Here is a 14,387-nt window from a genome sequence, read left to right on the forward strand (position 1 = left end):
ATGTTATCGGTAAGGCTTGTGGTCAACGATAGGCTGTTAGTAATTTTTGAGGAGTCAGAAGTTACACATGGATTTTCAACTTTGTAAGGGGCTCAGCACCCCTACCCCCCACGTTGTTCAAGAATCAACTGTATTATTAAACCTGCTTAATCTCTGGGTTAAGGGTCATTGGATACTTTTTACCGAGTAGTATTAATTAGAGGATGTTCACTTTAACATTTTGATCTTTCTCTTTGTTCTTGCTTATTTTGACTTTAAAAAGTTACTGAGGAAAATTATGAAAAACAGCTGAATTTGAACCTTTTATATTACGACTTAAATTTTTCATATCGTTTTTCTAAGTCTAAGATTTGGTCTCTGCCTGAATTGCCTCTTCTTACAGAGAATAAAATGGTTGATTTGAATGTGGTGATGGACGACGCAAAAGCTTTTATAGGTAAGAAGTAGTGGTAAAAAGGGAATTCGTTATTAACTAAGACCTTAATGATTTACAGGAAAAAAAAAGATGCTTTTAAAACAGTAGTTTTCTCTTCAGGCTATTACTGACATGCGAAGTTGACCCGCCCCCATCCTACACATTTAATGGTTAAATGTTTGCTCTATAATCTTACTGTTTGATTTGGGATTTCCTGTATAGACCTACATTCTATGGAGTTTGGACCAAGAATGTTTTCCACTTCACCATTGTTTAAACTACCAAAATATAGGTGAACGCTGTTCAGTCTCAAGGTGAAGCTTTTGTAGGACAGCCAGGAAATATATGTCAAAAGACCCCATAATTCAGGAAACATAATGGCATTTGACTTATATCTGGGATTATATCTACTTTTCTTTTGCTTGAATTAAAAGTATAAATTCTATTTCTGAACATAATCCATTTGCCCACATGTACTCTAAACCTACATAGATTAACAAGTTTCATTGTCAATTTGCTCTTCTAATTAAACTTATGCCAAATATGCAATCTTCTCTATAATTTGAAATCATTTGCCCATTCCTAACATTCTTATGCATGAACGGGGCGCCTGGGTGGCTCAGTCGGTTGAGCGTCCGACTTCAGCTCAGGTCACAATCTCACAGTTCATGAGTTCGAGCCCCGCATCAGGCTCTTTGCTGATGGCTCAGAGCCTGGATCCTGCTTCGGATTCTGTGTCTCCCTCTCTCTCTGCCCCTCCCCCACTTGTGCTCTGTCTCTCTCTGTCTCTCAAAAATAAATAAATGTAAAAAAAATTTTAAAAATTAAAAAAAAAATCTTATGCATGAACAATTCTCATCTTTCCGAAGGAGAGAAGGTTAATGTGGGTAATCTGAACAATGTGCTGAGGCAAATGGGACTAGTACTGACGGATGAGGAGAATAAGGAGCTGTTGAAAACTCTGCCCATTCATGGTGAGCATATAGCACATCTCTGAACATTCGTGGTGAGCATTTAGCACATCTCTGAAACTTGGATTTATGGGCTTGTGTATGAAAAGTGCTGAAATCATATATGCCTATGTCTAGTAAAACCCCATCTAGAAAACATGGTGTTACAAAAGAAGAAATCCTGTTCTTGTCACTTACATTTTAATATTGAAAATTGGCAACACCTTTCACTAGTCTCCATCATCAAGGCTACATTACCCTGTCACCCTGGGATCACTGCTTCACCTAAATCCTGACCAAGGAAATGAGGAAAATCAGAGGAGTAAGAGTAAGAAGGAAAATGGAAGAAATAGGGAGATAAAGACTGTTTTTAATTCAACCAATAGGTAGATTTACATCAGTGAGAGCTTTATATTTGGTTTCATTCTTACTTGAGGGCAAAATAAAATAAAATCCTCAACAAATCTGAAGCATTTCCCCCCTGAGATTATGGATGTTGGATTGTCTTTGTGCTCTATTTGTTAATCTTCCCTTCATTTAACCTATATTCTTAATCGTGTCTTGTCTTACAGCTGATGGAAGAGTATATAAGAAGAGATTGCTAAAAGGTGTGAAAGCACTCAATGGTAAGTGAGAATCATGGTGAAAGCACAAATAAAAATAAATTCCTCGTGCTTAGCATTTGCCTTTAAATGTTCCAACTTTGCTTCTTGCCAATTTTTTGATCCATTGTTTTAGACTCATAACTTCCCATTTTTTCTTGGGTGCATTGACATTTCAGGATAGAAATTCTAACACTGTATTCCGGCTAGAACTGCACAGACTGGTTGCTATTTTCAACCACGAGTGGACTCACTTATTCCCCTCTGTTCACCTCTCATGGGAAACTGAAGCAGAGTCCACTGGACGGGTGTTAAGGAAAATATCCTATCTCTACCCTTTATACTATTCTGTTATAAGCAATAATTTTTTAAGTTTTTGATCAGAAGTTATTTTCAAAACATCAAATACTACAAGAAAACGATCCAATTCTACCACTTAGAACACTGAGAAAAGAATTGTAAGCTAAGGGGTACCTGGGTAGCTTAGGCAGTTAAGCACCTGACTCTTGATCTCGGCTTAGGTCGTGATCTCACAGTTCCAGTTGGTGAGATCAAGCCCCGTATCGGGCTCTGCGCTGACAGCATGGAGCCTGCTTGAGATTCTCTCTCTCCCTTTCTTTTTGCCCCTCCCTTGCTTGTGCCTCTCTCAGAATAAATAAACATTTTTAAAAATTCTGCAAAGAACTGCTAAGTCAAGTCATGGGGATATAATATGCAGCATGGTAACTATAGTTACAATACCATATTGCATCTTTGAAAATTGCTAAGAGATAGGGGCTTCTGTGTGGCTCAGTCAGTTAAGTGTTTGACTTCATTCAGCTCAGGTTCACGATCTCACAGTCTGTGAGTTCCAGCCCCGTGTCAGGCTCTGTGCTGACAGCTCAGAGCCTAGAGCCTGCTTTGGATTCTATGTCTCCCTCTCTCTCTGCCCCTCCCCTGCTCATGCTCTGTCTCTGTCTCAAAAATAAAAACATTTAAATTTTTTTTTAAAAAGAAAATTGCTATGAGATAGATTTTAAAAGTTCTCACCACAAGAAAAAGAATTCACAACTTTTCATGGTGATGGATGTTAACAAGACTTATTGTGGTGATCACATTGCGATAGATACAAATACTAAATCATTATGTTGTACACCTGAAAGTGATATAATGTGTCAATTATATCCCATTTTTTTGAAAAGCGAGAGTCCTCCTACCTCCATCAATCTCATCTGTCCCCATAAAGGTAAATACTGTTTACTGTCCACCTGGGTCTCAATGGTTATCTTTCTCAATTTTCCTACTTTCTTTTTTAATATGAAATTTATTGTCAAATTGGTTTCCATACAACACCCAGTGCTCATCCCAAAAGGTGCCCTCCTCAATACCCATCACCCACCCTCCACTCCCTCCCACTCCCCCATCAGCCCTCACTTTGTTCTCAGTTTTTAAGAGTCTTTTATGCTTTGGCTCTCTCCCTCTCTAACCTCTTTTCCTACTTTCAACAGAAATATCTAAATCTAGGGAGATATATATGTTAATGGTTTCTTTGTGCCCTTATGCTTTATCCTCCGGTTGGAATTTATGATGCATGACCATGATTAGCATTTTTCACACTTAAGCATCAGTATTTATGATCTTATTTCGTGCCCTTCTTTCCTAAGGACCAAGGGTCAAACTCAAAAAAGTGAAATCCCTTGTGGAAAACATGGGAATTAGACTCAATGATGAGGAACTTGAGGAAATAATGACTGATGTGTCAACTGATGGTGAGTATTACGGGTGTCATTATGCCCTTCAAAGAAATATTGAACCCTTCTATCAGAACTACTGAAAGTAGCCTTCCTTTTTCATATTTAATGAAGTAAATGTAAATAGAAAAACTTCATCCTGACTCATTAGGAAATACTATCTCCAAAAATGCTTTTTAAAAAGCCATGTTGTGGGGCGCCTGGGTGGCTCACTCGGTTAAGTGTCTGACTTCAGCTCAGGTCATCATCTCACAGTTCATGGGTTTGAGCCCCGCTTCGGGCTCTGTGCTGACAGCTCAGAGCCTGGAGCCTGCTTTGATTCTGTGTCTCCCTCTCTGTCTGCCCCTCCCCTGCTCACATTCTGTCTCTCTCTCTCTCTCAAAAATAAATAAACATTAAAAAAAATTTTTTTAAAGCTATGTTGCAGGGGCACCTGGGTGGGTCAGTAGGTTGAACATCTGACTCTTTATTTTTTTTTTTAATGTTTTATTTATTTTTTTAGAGAGAAAGCATGAGCAGGGGAGGGGCAGAGAGAGAAGAGGACAGAGGATCCGAAACAGCAGCAAGCATGATGTGGGCCTCAAACTCATGGACCACGAGATTATATCCTGAGCCAAAGTTGGACACTCAACCAACTGAGCCATCCAGGCACCCTGAGCATCCGACTCTTGAAATGGTCTCAGGTCATGATCTCACAGTTCATGGGATCAAGCCCCAAGTTGGGCTCTGTGCTGACAGTACAGAGCCTCCTTGAGATTCTCTCTCTCTGCCCCTCCCCTGGTCATATGTGTGTTCTCCCTCTGTCTGTCTCTATCTCTGTCTCTCAGTCTCAATAAATAAATAAATTTAAAAATATATATGTTGGGAATACTACTTGTAAAACTTAGCTATGCCTTCAATGCCATACAAGTAAGTCACTGAAAGAAAAGTGAAATTTTATACCTCATTTATAAGGGAACATGTTGGGGACACCGGGGTAGCTCAGTTGGTTAAGCCCCCAACTTCAGCCTAGGTCATGATCTCGCTGTTCTGGAGTTCAAGCCCTGCGTTGGGCTCTGTGCTGACAGCTCAGAGCCTGGAGCTTGTTTCAGATTCTGTATGTGTCTCTCTCTCTCTCTCTGCCCCTCCCTAACTCATGCGCTGTCTATCTCTCTCTCTCTCTCTGTCTCTCTCTCTCAAAAATAAATAAACATTAAATTTTTTATACGGGAACATTTAAGAGAAAAATTAACAAAGTCAGAAACCAAATGATGAGTTAGCAGAGAATGATTGCAAGACAAAGAGCTAGTACCCCAATGGTAGAAAAAGCCCTCACACATTTATAAAACATACTGAAAGTAGAAAAAGTTAAGTACACAAATAGATAATTCATAAAAGAGCAATATAATTGCCCAGTAACATAAAAGATGTCTGACCTCACCAATAGTCATGAAAATACAAATTAAAAAAATACAGTATTATTTTCACTCATTGGACAGGCAAAAATTAGTTCTGGCGAGGGTATGAGGAAAGGGACTCACTGACCGGTAAGAGTTTGCCACTGCTATAGATGGTCTTAGAAAAATCATTTAGCAGTATCTATGGCGGGTGGGGGGGATTCCCTTTTCCCCTGGTGAATCTAGCCAATATGCCTTATCTGTAGTGTAGCTTTTCTTTGTGCTGAGGCCTGGTCCCTGTTCTGCCACTAAATTGCTAACAAATAATTTAACCCTACTGAATGTTAGTGTCTTCCCATGTTAAATGGGAAGTTGAACTAAATAATTCTCTAGGGTCACTTCTTTCTCTGAAATCAATATAGATAAAACCTGCAAAGTACTTAATGCAATGTCTAGAAGACTCCGTAAATGTTAGTCATGATGATGGTGGTGATGGTGAAGGTGACAGGGAATATGGAGGAGATGCTGGGGAAGAACAGAAGGAAGAAGAAAAGAAATTCCATGACCTATGAATTAATTTTGCCATCGTGAAAATATAAGTCTTAATCGAATAAATATTTGTTTACTAAATATGACCTTTATATAAATAAATAGGTGAGATGCGGCCAGAGCATTTGGTAAGAAATAGCACTGGGCTCACGTCTTCGTCCTTCACTACTCCTCTTCTTATTCTTGGCAACTTCCATAACTTCCATGCAGATCAGGGCTTGTGACTTTACTGTGCCATAGATCCCTTTGACAGTCTGATGAATGGATCACTTCTGAGTATAATATTTTTAAATGCCTAAAATATAATAAGTAAGATTATGAAGAAACTAAATTTATCAAAACATTAAAGATATCAATTATTAGTGCTTAATAACACATTTAACAAGTTCTAGTAGTAGATGTAATAATCGTTAGAATTTTAAAGCAGTGATGAGTAGGGTGCCTGGGTGGCTCAGTCATTCAAGCATCTGACTCCAGCTCAGGTCATTATCTCATGGTTCGTGAGTTCGAATCCCACATGGATGCGCTCAAGCCCTGCTTCAGGTGAACACCACTTCTCTCTCTCTCTCTCTCTCTCTCTCTCTCTCTCTCTCTCTCTCTCTCTCTCTGTCTCTCTCTGCCCCCTCACTCACTTGCAATCTCTCTCTCTCAAAAAAATAAATTTAAAAAGGGGGTGCCTGGGTGGCTCAGTCGGTTAAGTGTCTGACTTTGGCTCAGGTCACAATCTCGCGGTTCACAGGTTTGAGCCCCACATTGGGCTCTGTGCTGACAGCTCAGAGCCTGGAACCTGCTTCAGATTCTGTGTCTCCCTCTCTCTCTCTCTCTCTCTCAAAAATAAATAAACATTTAAATAATAATAATAAATTAATTAAATAAATAAAGTAGTGATGAGCCTAAGTAACTTTTCAATATATTTGCAAGAGCTACCATATAATATCCAAAATGTCAGTGATTTGTATTAATGGCAAAGTCATAGGTTTTACTACTTCGACTGTGGTTTGTTGCCTGCATTAATAATTGAAGAAAATGCTAAATTTAAGTGAGTGGTTAGTGAAAATAAAGATGGGACATTGTGGGAGTTAGAGGCACCAGCCCCCTGTGCAGTCAGAATGTAACTACTAATAGCCTACTGTTGACTGGAAGCCTTACCAATAACATAAGTCAATTAACAAATATTTTACATGTTATATGTATTATATGCTATATTCTTACAATAAAATAAGCTAGAGAAAAGAAAATGTTATTAAGAAAATCATAAGATTGGGGTGCCTGGCTGGCTGAGTCAGTAGAACATGCAACTCTTGATCTCAGGGTCATGAGTTCATGCCCCACGTTGGCTGTGGAACCTACTTAATTAAAAAAAATCATAAGAAAGAAAAATATATATTTACAGTACTGTATTTATCAAAAGAGTCCATATATAAGTGCAGTTCAAACCCATGTTGTTCAAGGGTCCACTGTATTTTTTTCCCATTCAAGCTCAAGGACTCCCTGAATTCTATCATTAGAGGGTACATAGGCCCCCGGTTAAGAAATCTTGATTAAATATTATTTAACTCCTGATATAAGTCACCCATCTAAACACCCTGACCTCCTGTTCCTTGACTTCCTTAATTTCAATCATCTTTCACTCCTGTCCCTTAACTGCTACTCACATGGTGATGACCTACACCTTGTCCCCACCTTATACTTCATCATCCCCAAAAACTCTTATTTCACGTACCCACTCTCTGACGATTACCTTTCCAGTTTATTTACCATGCAGACATTTCTGCCATAACACAATGGAGGAATGCCTGAAAAACCTCCTGTCCTGTAAAATTTAAATTGCCCACTAGGGGCACCTGGATGGCTCAATTGGTTATGCGCGTCCAACTACAGCTCAGGTCATGATCTCCCAGGCCATGAGTTCAACCCCACATCAAGCTCTGTGCTGGCAGCTCAGAGCCTGGAGCCTTCTTCAGATTCTGTGTCTTGTCTCTCTCTGCCCTTACCCCACTCACTCGCTGTCTCTCTCTCAAAAATAAATAAACATTAGGGGCGCCTGGGTGGCTTGGTCAGTTAAGTGTCCAACTTCGGCTCAGGTCATGATCTCATGGTCCGTGAGTTCGAGCCCTGGGTCAGGCTCTGTGCTGACAGCTCAGAGCCTGGAGCCTGTTTCAGATTCTGTGTCTCCCTCTCTCTCTGCCCCTCCCCTGTTCATGCTCTGTCTCTCTCTGTCTCAAAAATAAATAAACATTTAAAAAAATTTTTAAAAAATAAACATTAAAAAAAAATTTTAATTGCCCACTAAAGTAACTGAGCTCATAGGGAAAATTGGAGAAGTCCAGTCAAAATGTGTAACCAGAACACTAACAAAAGCAGTAAGTGATGCTGTGTGAGGAAGAGTAGACAGCCCGGGTAAATACGTGAGTGGCTGGAGACTATTAAAAAATGCACACCCACACCCATAAAGAAAGAGTTGAAAAGCTGGCTTGCAGTTCTGAAATAACATAGATGGAAGTAGATTTCTGAGCCAGTGAACCTCCTTCCCCTTCCTATATTACAAGTATCTCTTCCTATATTAATTATTTTATGAAAATAGGGCTGAAAAGGCCCCTGCCATAGCCAACCTAGAATTTTTTCTTTTCCTGCTGAAGTTCATAATTCTAATTCTTTCACTTAGGAAAAAAATCCATGTGAACCAACATACCATCCACATTGCTGTGACATTACCCCATTCACCAACTGAATATGATGACTAATGCTGTTGAACATGCGCTGTAGCAGGACAGAGTACAGAATTCCAACCCCAGTTGCTCACCAGCCATGTGGAATCTCGGCTCCCATTGTGGGCTGGCCCTTCCACTTGTGGCCTGGATCTCACCTCCACTTGCCTTCTCAAGGACTCAACTCCTACAATTTTCCCCCTTTCTCTCCTGCACCATCAATTTCTCCCTCTCTACAGTGTCTCTCTATGTATTCCACTGACATGCTGATAATGCTTTTCTATTCCCCTTGTCCCCTGCCAGTGACCATTCTATCCCTTAGTTCCTCTTCACAAGCAGAACCTCTCAAAAAGTTGTCATTACTTAGCATTGTCTGGTGACTGATCATAGCTACATTGAGCATAGCATAATGTATAAACTTGTCGGATCATTCTGTTGTACACCTGAAACTAATATAACATTGTGTGTCAACTATACCTCAAAAAAATCCCTAACATTTGTGGTGACTCTTTGTCTCTTGTTCCTCACCCCCATTCACTCTTGAGCACTCGTTCCTTGCCATGGAACCAAACCAGCTCTCAATCATCAGTGACCTCTCTTTCTTGCCAAGGTTCATGGTCACGTCTCTGTTATTTCACTTGCTATCTCAGCAGCGTTTGACATAGTGACTAACCCATCTTTATTAAAACATTTTTTTCTACAGACTTTTGAAGCCCCATACTCACCTAATTTTTTTCTTTCCTTACTGGGAGCTTCTTTTCAGTTTCCTTTTCAGTTTCGGACTCTTTTTCCCCTGCAAGGTCTCTAAATAATAAAGGGTCCAGAAGTAGAACCTTGGCTGTTTATTTGGTTGGTTGGTTGTTTTTATCTGCACCTTCTTCCTAGGGGATTGCATCCAGTCTCATTGGGTCAGATGACTTCTTAAAGCTGATAAAAGCAAATTTATTTCTCCAGCTCAAACATCCTAAGTCAGGAATGGTATCTCAAACTAGCTATTTGAGACCTCCACTTTGATGTCCAAAAGGCATCATAAATTTAATAAAATATTGATTAATTCCCCTAAAAAGGTTTGAGGCTTTCTAGTAATGACATTTAGTAATGACATTTAGTCCCATGTCAGTAATGTCATCCCATCTACCCTGTTGATGGAGAAAGAGGGGAAGGAGGGTTGGGGAAGGGGACAAATAGTTTTCTTCCTTAATTTCTCCTTTCCCTTACATCACACATTTAAATCTAGGCTCCACGTGGAAAATATGTCCAGAACTCATCCACTTATCACTGCCTCCACTGCTGCAACCATAGCCCAAGCCACCAGGATCTCTTTCCTGGACCACTGAAACAGTGTCCTGTCTAGTCCCCATTCTTCCAGTTTCCCCATCCTGTGCACATCAGCCAGAATGATCTTTTCAAAGCTAAAATCCGGTTAAATTACTCCCCCTTCTTCGAGGCTTCCAATGACCTTCCATTACAACCAGAATAAAACCCCACATTTATCATGGGGGCCTACAATTCCCTGCATGATTTGGCCCATGCACACCAGCCTTTTCTCTGCCTCTCAGTCACATCAAATTCATCCCATTCTTAGGGCTGTCCCTCGTACTGTCTTTCAACTTGGAACATTCCTTCTTGTCATTCAGGCTTCAACCCAAATAGTCCTCAGAGACGCCACCCCTGACTTCCCCATCTAAAGCAATCTTACCATTGCTCTTTATTGTATAACCCTATTTTGTTTCAATGACATTTTAATAGTACTTAAAATGATCCTTTTTGTTTATTTGTTTATATGCTAATTGCCTGTTTCCCTCTGTGAGATTGTACGTACACTCCTTGACAGCAAGAACCCTGCCAGCTGGTTTACTTTCGTATCCCCAAAGCCTAGCAAAGTGGCTGGCACATAAAAGCCACCCCCTTAAATATCTGTTGATTAACTGACTAAATAAAAAAAAAAAAATACTCAGGGTCAGGTTCATTTGTCCCTTTTCCCTATACTTACCTGTAACCAATCACTTCTTAGTTTAATCTTACTCTGGTGGCCTCTAAAGCAAAGAAAAAGGAAGATATAAGAATGATTCATTACAGATTGAAAGCTTTCTTCATTTCTAAGATAACACTGTTATCTCTGAAGTTAAGTCCATAAAATTCCAAGGAAAATTTGGGGAAAAAATTACTGAATTTTCATGGTCTTCACAGTTTCCGAACTTAGGTATTGTAAATTTTGTGGGTCTCAGTTATGCCAGCTTGTCTTATTCTGAAGTTTATTGCCCTTGCCTTACAGATGATAGAACCGTTGGTCTGAATGATTTGATGAATGCTGTCAGTTGCATAAAGGGTAAGTTCCAAGCTGTGATAAAAGGATATTGTAAATAACATCTTCATATTTTATAATTGGTAGAGAATAATATTTCCCCTTCACATATGTTTCAGTTCTTTCATATGTGTACTTTTATGGATGCTTCTGAACTTGGGCGAACAGTTAATATGTGTAGTTAATATGTAGTTAATATGTGTTAACATATAAATTCCCATAATATTCTGTTTTTCCCCAAAGAGTTCTTCACCACAGTAAAAGATCAAGAGCCAAAGAAACATTCCTTTTCTCCATGAACCCCACTCCCAGAAATTTATCCTCTGGCAATAATATAGCTGAATAAAAGAAAAAAGTCTCTACCCAAAGACCTTCAGAGAAATTTGAAACAGCCTAAATATCTAACAGTAGAGGAATGACTACATATACCCTGGCCTATTAGGCCACTGAGATATCATGTGTTGAAATTAACTGTAAAGATTACGTGGTAACTTGGAAATATGTTAACGACATAATATTAGGTTGGAAAAGCAGAATACAGAACGGTGTGGATATTAGATTTCCACATAGTAAAAGTACAGCCTTATTGTCAGAGTCCAGAAATGGAATATGAAAAACTACAAATCGTTTTGTGGTAGGGTGGCAGAATTCTATTTTTTCCCCTTTTATATTAATCTTTAACGTTGCTGCATTCTTTTTACAGTGAATGAGGAAAAATTACTTCTGTGTTGAGATGAATAAAATTCTTGGAATGCATAGTGATCACAGAAGCAAGCTACAAGCAAATATTTTCAAATGAAAATAAAATTTTTAAGACTGGTCTATAGAAACACACTGAATTTTCAAGCAGGGTATGAGAAAGGGTAAAAATAAAGCCAAATCCTTATATGTGGCTTAATTTGCTATGGATTTTGCAATAACTCACCAGTCGATTCCTGACCCATAGTGTACTTTCCTTTTTGTAGCCGCCAGAATTAAAGACACAGAACTTTTTTCTGACCCTCCTGTTAATTCTGGGCACTCGTGGGTAATAGTATATATAAGTATATATAAGTAAGTATATATAAGTATAGTATATATAAGATAGCATTTTTCATCCTTCATAGATAGTTCTATAATATTTACATAATTTATTTCTTAATTTTTCTAAGGAGAGGTGATTGATATCCAGGACTTGGACACCTTTCTAGCCAGTGAGGGGATCGAGCTCACAGAAGATGATATGAAGGAGCTGATGCCTCATTTGACAGTTAAAGGTGAGAAAAATTCTCATCTTCCCAGAAGTGTGTCTTTGTTATCCTATATGTAAGATCCTCAGAAATGATCCTTGTCTTTTTTTTTTTTTAAGTTTATTTATTTTGAGAGACAGACAGACAGGCAGAGATCAAGGGAGGGGCAGAGAGAGGGGGAGAGAAAGAATCCCAAGCAGGCTCCACACTCTCAGCTCACAGAGCCCAACTCAGGGTTCAGGCCCACAACTGTGAGATCAGGACCTGAGCCAAGATCAAGAGTTGGACGCTTAACCAACTGAGCCACCCAGGCACCCCTCCCCCACTCCTTTTATTTTTTCTTTATTTTTCTCCCATCCCTTTTAAAGACCTACCTTCCCCTGGCTCTTCTGCCTGATAACTATGACCATCCACCCCTCATTCCTTTCTCAACCCTCTTTTTAATTGTCTATAGGAAGCCACTTTTGCTTCCTAGGTTCACATTCTTTGAATCCTTGCAATTGGCTTCCTCGCTCACATAGCCGTGACTCTACCAAAATAGCCCCCAGAATCCGAAATCACTAATGACTCCTTTGCCAGCTTCACTTATTCAAGGTTCCCAACGTGGGAACAACCGAGGGTTTATTTCTGTCTTCTTAGTTTTAGTTCCTTCCACCCTTTGATTATATGGCTCCCTGATCATTGCTTTAGTTACCAACTCTCTATGACAGCAGCTCTCAAATGACAGTCCAGGGACCCCTCTCTCTTGGGAGGTCCATGAGTTTGAAACTATTTTTTTTTTTTTTTTTTTTAGAAATGATCTGACACTTTTTTTTTTTAATGTTTATTTAGGTTTGAGAGAGAGAGAGAGAGCACGCGCAAGCAGGGAAGGGGCAGAGAGAGAGGGAGACACAGAATGTGAAGCAGGTTCCAGGCTCTGAGCTGTCAGCACAGAGCCCAAGGCGGGGCTCGAAACCATGAACCCGTAGGATCATGACCTGAGCCGAAGTTGGATGCTTAACTGACTGAGCCACCCAGGCACCCCAGAAACTTTAAAATAACTCTAAAACATTATTTGCCTTCATCACTCTCATTCACTCACAAGTATACAATAGCTTTTTCAATAAGCTACATGATATATCCACAGGATATACTGAAAAACCTATGAAAATATTTCTTTTCTGACTACCTGAGTCTATGAGGCCAGATTTTCTTCAACCAAAAAAACACATCACAGCAAACTAAATTCAGAAACAGACTGAGAATCCCAGCTGTCTTCTATTAAGCCAGACATTAAAGAGATTCGCAAAAATGTAAAACAATGCTATTTTAGCTCAGGCTGCTATAACAAAAATACCATAGACTGGGTGGCTTATGAACAACAGAAATTTATTTCTCTCAGTTCTGGGGCCAGAGGTCCTGAGATCACGGTGCCAGCATGGTTGAGTTCCGGCGAGAACGTTCTCCTGGGCTGCAGATTGTCAATTTCTCATGGTATCCTCGCAAGGCAGAGAGCTCAGAGCAGCAGGCTCTCTCCTGACTCAGAGGGGCACTAATCCAGTTCATGAAGGTCTGCCTTCATGATCTCATCCTATACTAATCACCTCCTCAGAACCCAGCCCCCTAATAACATCACATTGGGGATAGGATTTTAATATATGAATTAGGGGGCTTATGGGGGGACATAAACATTCAGTCAATAACACTTCCTTTCCCACTAAATGTTAATACTTTAATTTTTCATTTTTAACTGATACATATTTTTCATTTAAAAGTATGTTAACAGGTTCCCTGGTGGTCTAGTGGCTAGGATAAAAGTATGTTAACATGTACTGGATTTATTGCTATTTTAAAATATTTTTGAGGGGCCGCTGGGTGGCTCAGTTGGTTAAGCGTCCAACTTTGGCTCAGGTCATGATCTCATATGCTGACAGCTCAGAACCTGGAGCCTGCTTCAGTATCTGTCTCCCTCTCTGCCCTTCCCCGCTCCTACTCTCTCAAAAATAAATAAACATTTTAAAAAATGTTTTCTCATTTTTTTTAAATTTCTCAGTTTTAATATCTAATGATAATTATAACCCACATAAACCTCTGGGAGGTTATCAAATATTTTTAAGAATTTAAAGATGCCCTGAGACCAAAATGTTTGAAAACCTTTGTTCCCTGAATTATTCTTTGTCACCGCTGTGTTTCCAGCCGCCTGTTAAATATTTCTTCCTTTTCCACCAGCATCTTAAACTTTTTTTGAAGAGTGGACTTTTTCTTAAACATCAGATGCACACAGTGAGCTAATCAAACTCCTCAGTATGGCACACTATCATCATTGGCCCATGCAAAGACTCTTTGTGTTTCATTTTATTATTTTCCCCTTTACCTCCTATTTCCATTCCTAGCTCCTTCTCTCCATCATAGGTACATTCTCTTTTTTATCTTTATTTTTTTGGTACTTGCAAACTTTATGCTTTTTCTTTGTCAAATTCTTACTTAAATTCTAGTTAGTTAACATATAGTGTAATATTTGTTTCAGGAGGTAAATTCTGTATT

The 14,387-nt window shown here is 39.3% G+C and overlaps 1 protein-coding gene across 5 annotated transcripts in view; it reads left to right on the forward strand.

The window, feature by feature from the left end:
• Positions 1 to 14,387, forward strand: part of EFCAB3 (EF-hand calcium binding domain 3) — a 143,150-nt gene that overhangs the window by 81,989 nt on the left and 46,774 nt on the right. For all 5 annotated transcript variants that reach the window (XM_045489345.1, XM_045489347.1, XM_045489349.1 and 2 more), the window contains 6 exons: positions 383 to 436; positions 1,285 to 1,389; positions 1,938 to 1,991; positions 3,611 to 3,715; positions 10,606 to 10,659; positions 11,787 to 11,891. In XM_045489345.1, the coding sequence (XP_045345301.1) occupies positions 383 to 436; positions 1,285 to 1,389; positions 1,938 to 1,991; positions 3,611 to 3,715; positions 10,606 to 10,659; positions 11,787 to 11,891 (477 nt within the window). The remainder of the gene's footprint in view (positions 1 to 382; positions 437 to 1,284; positions 1,390 to 1,937; positions 1,992 to 3,610; positions 3,716 to 10,605; positions 10,660 to 11,786; positions 11,892 to 14,387) is intronic.

The sequence above is a fragment of the Leopardus geoffroyi genome, chromosome E1 (assembly GCF_018350155.1).
Source record: "Leopardus geoffroyi isolate Oge1 chromosome E1, O.geoffroyi_Oge1_pat1.0, whole genome shotgun sequence".
Classification (NCBI taxonomy): Eukaryota; Metazoa; Chordata; class Mammalia; order Carnivora; family Felidae; genus Leopardus; species Leopardus geoffroyi.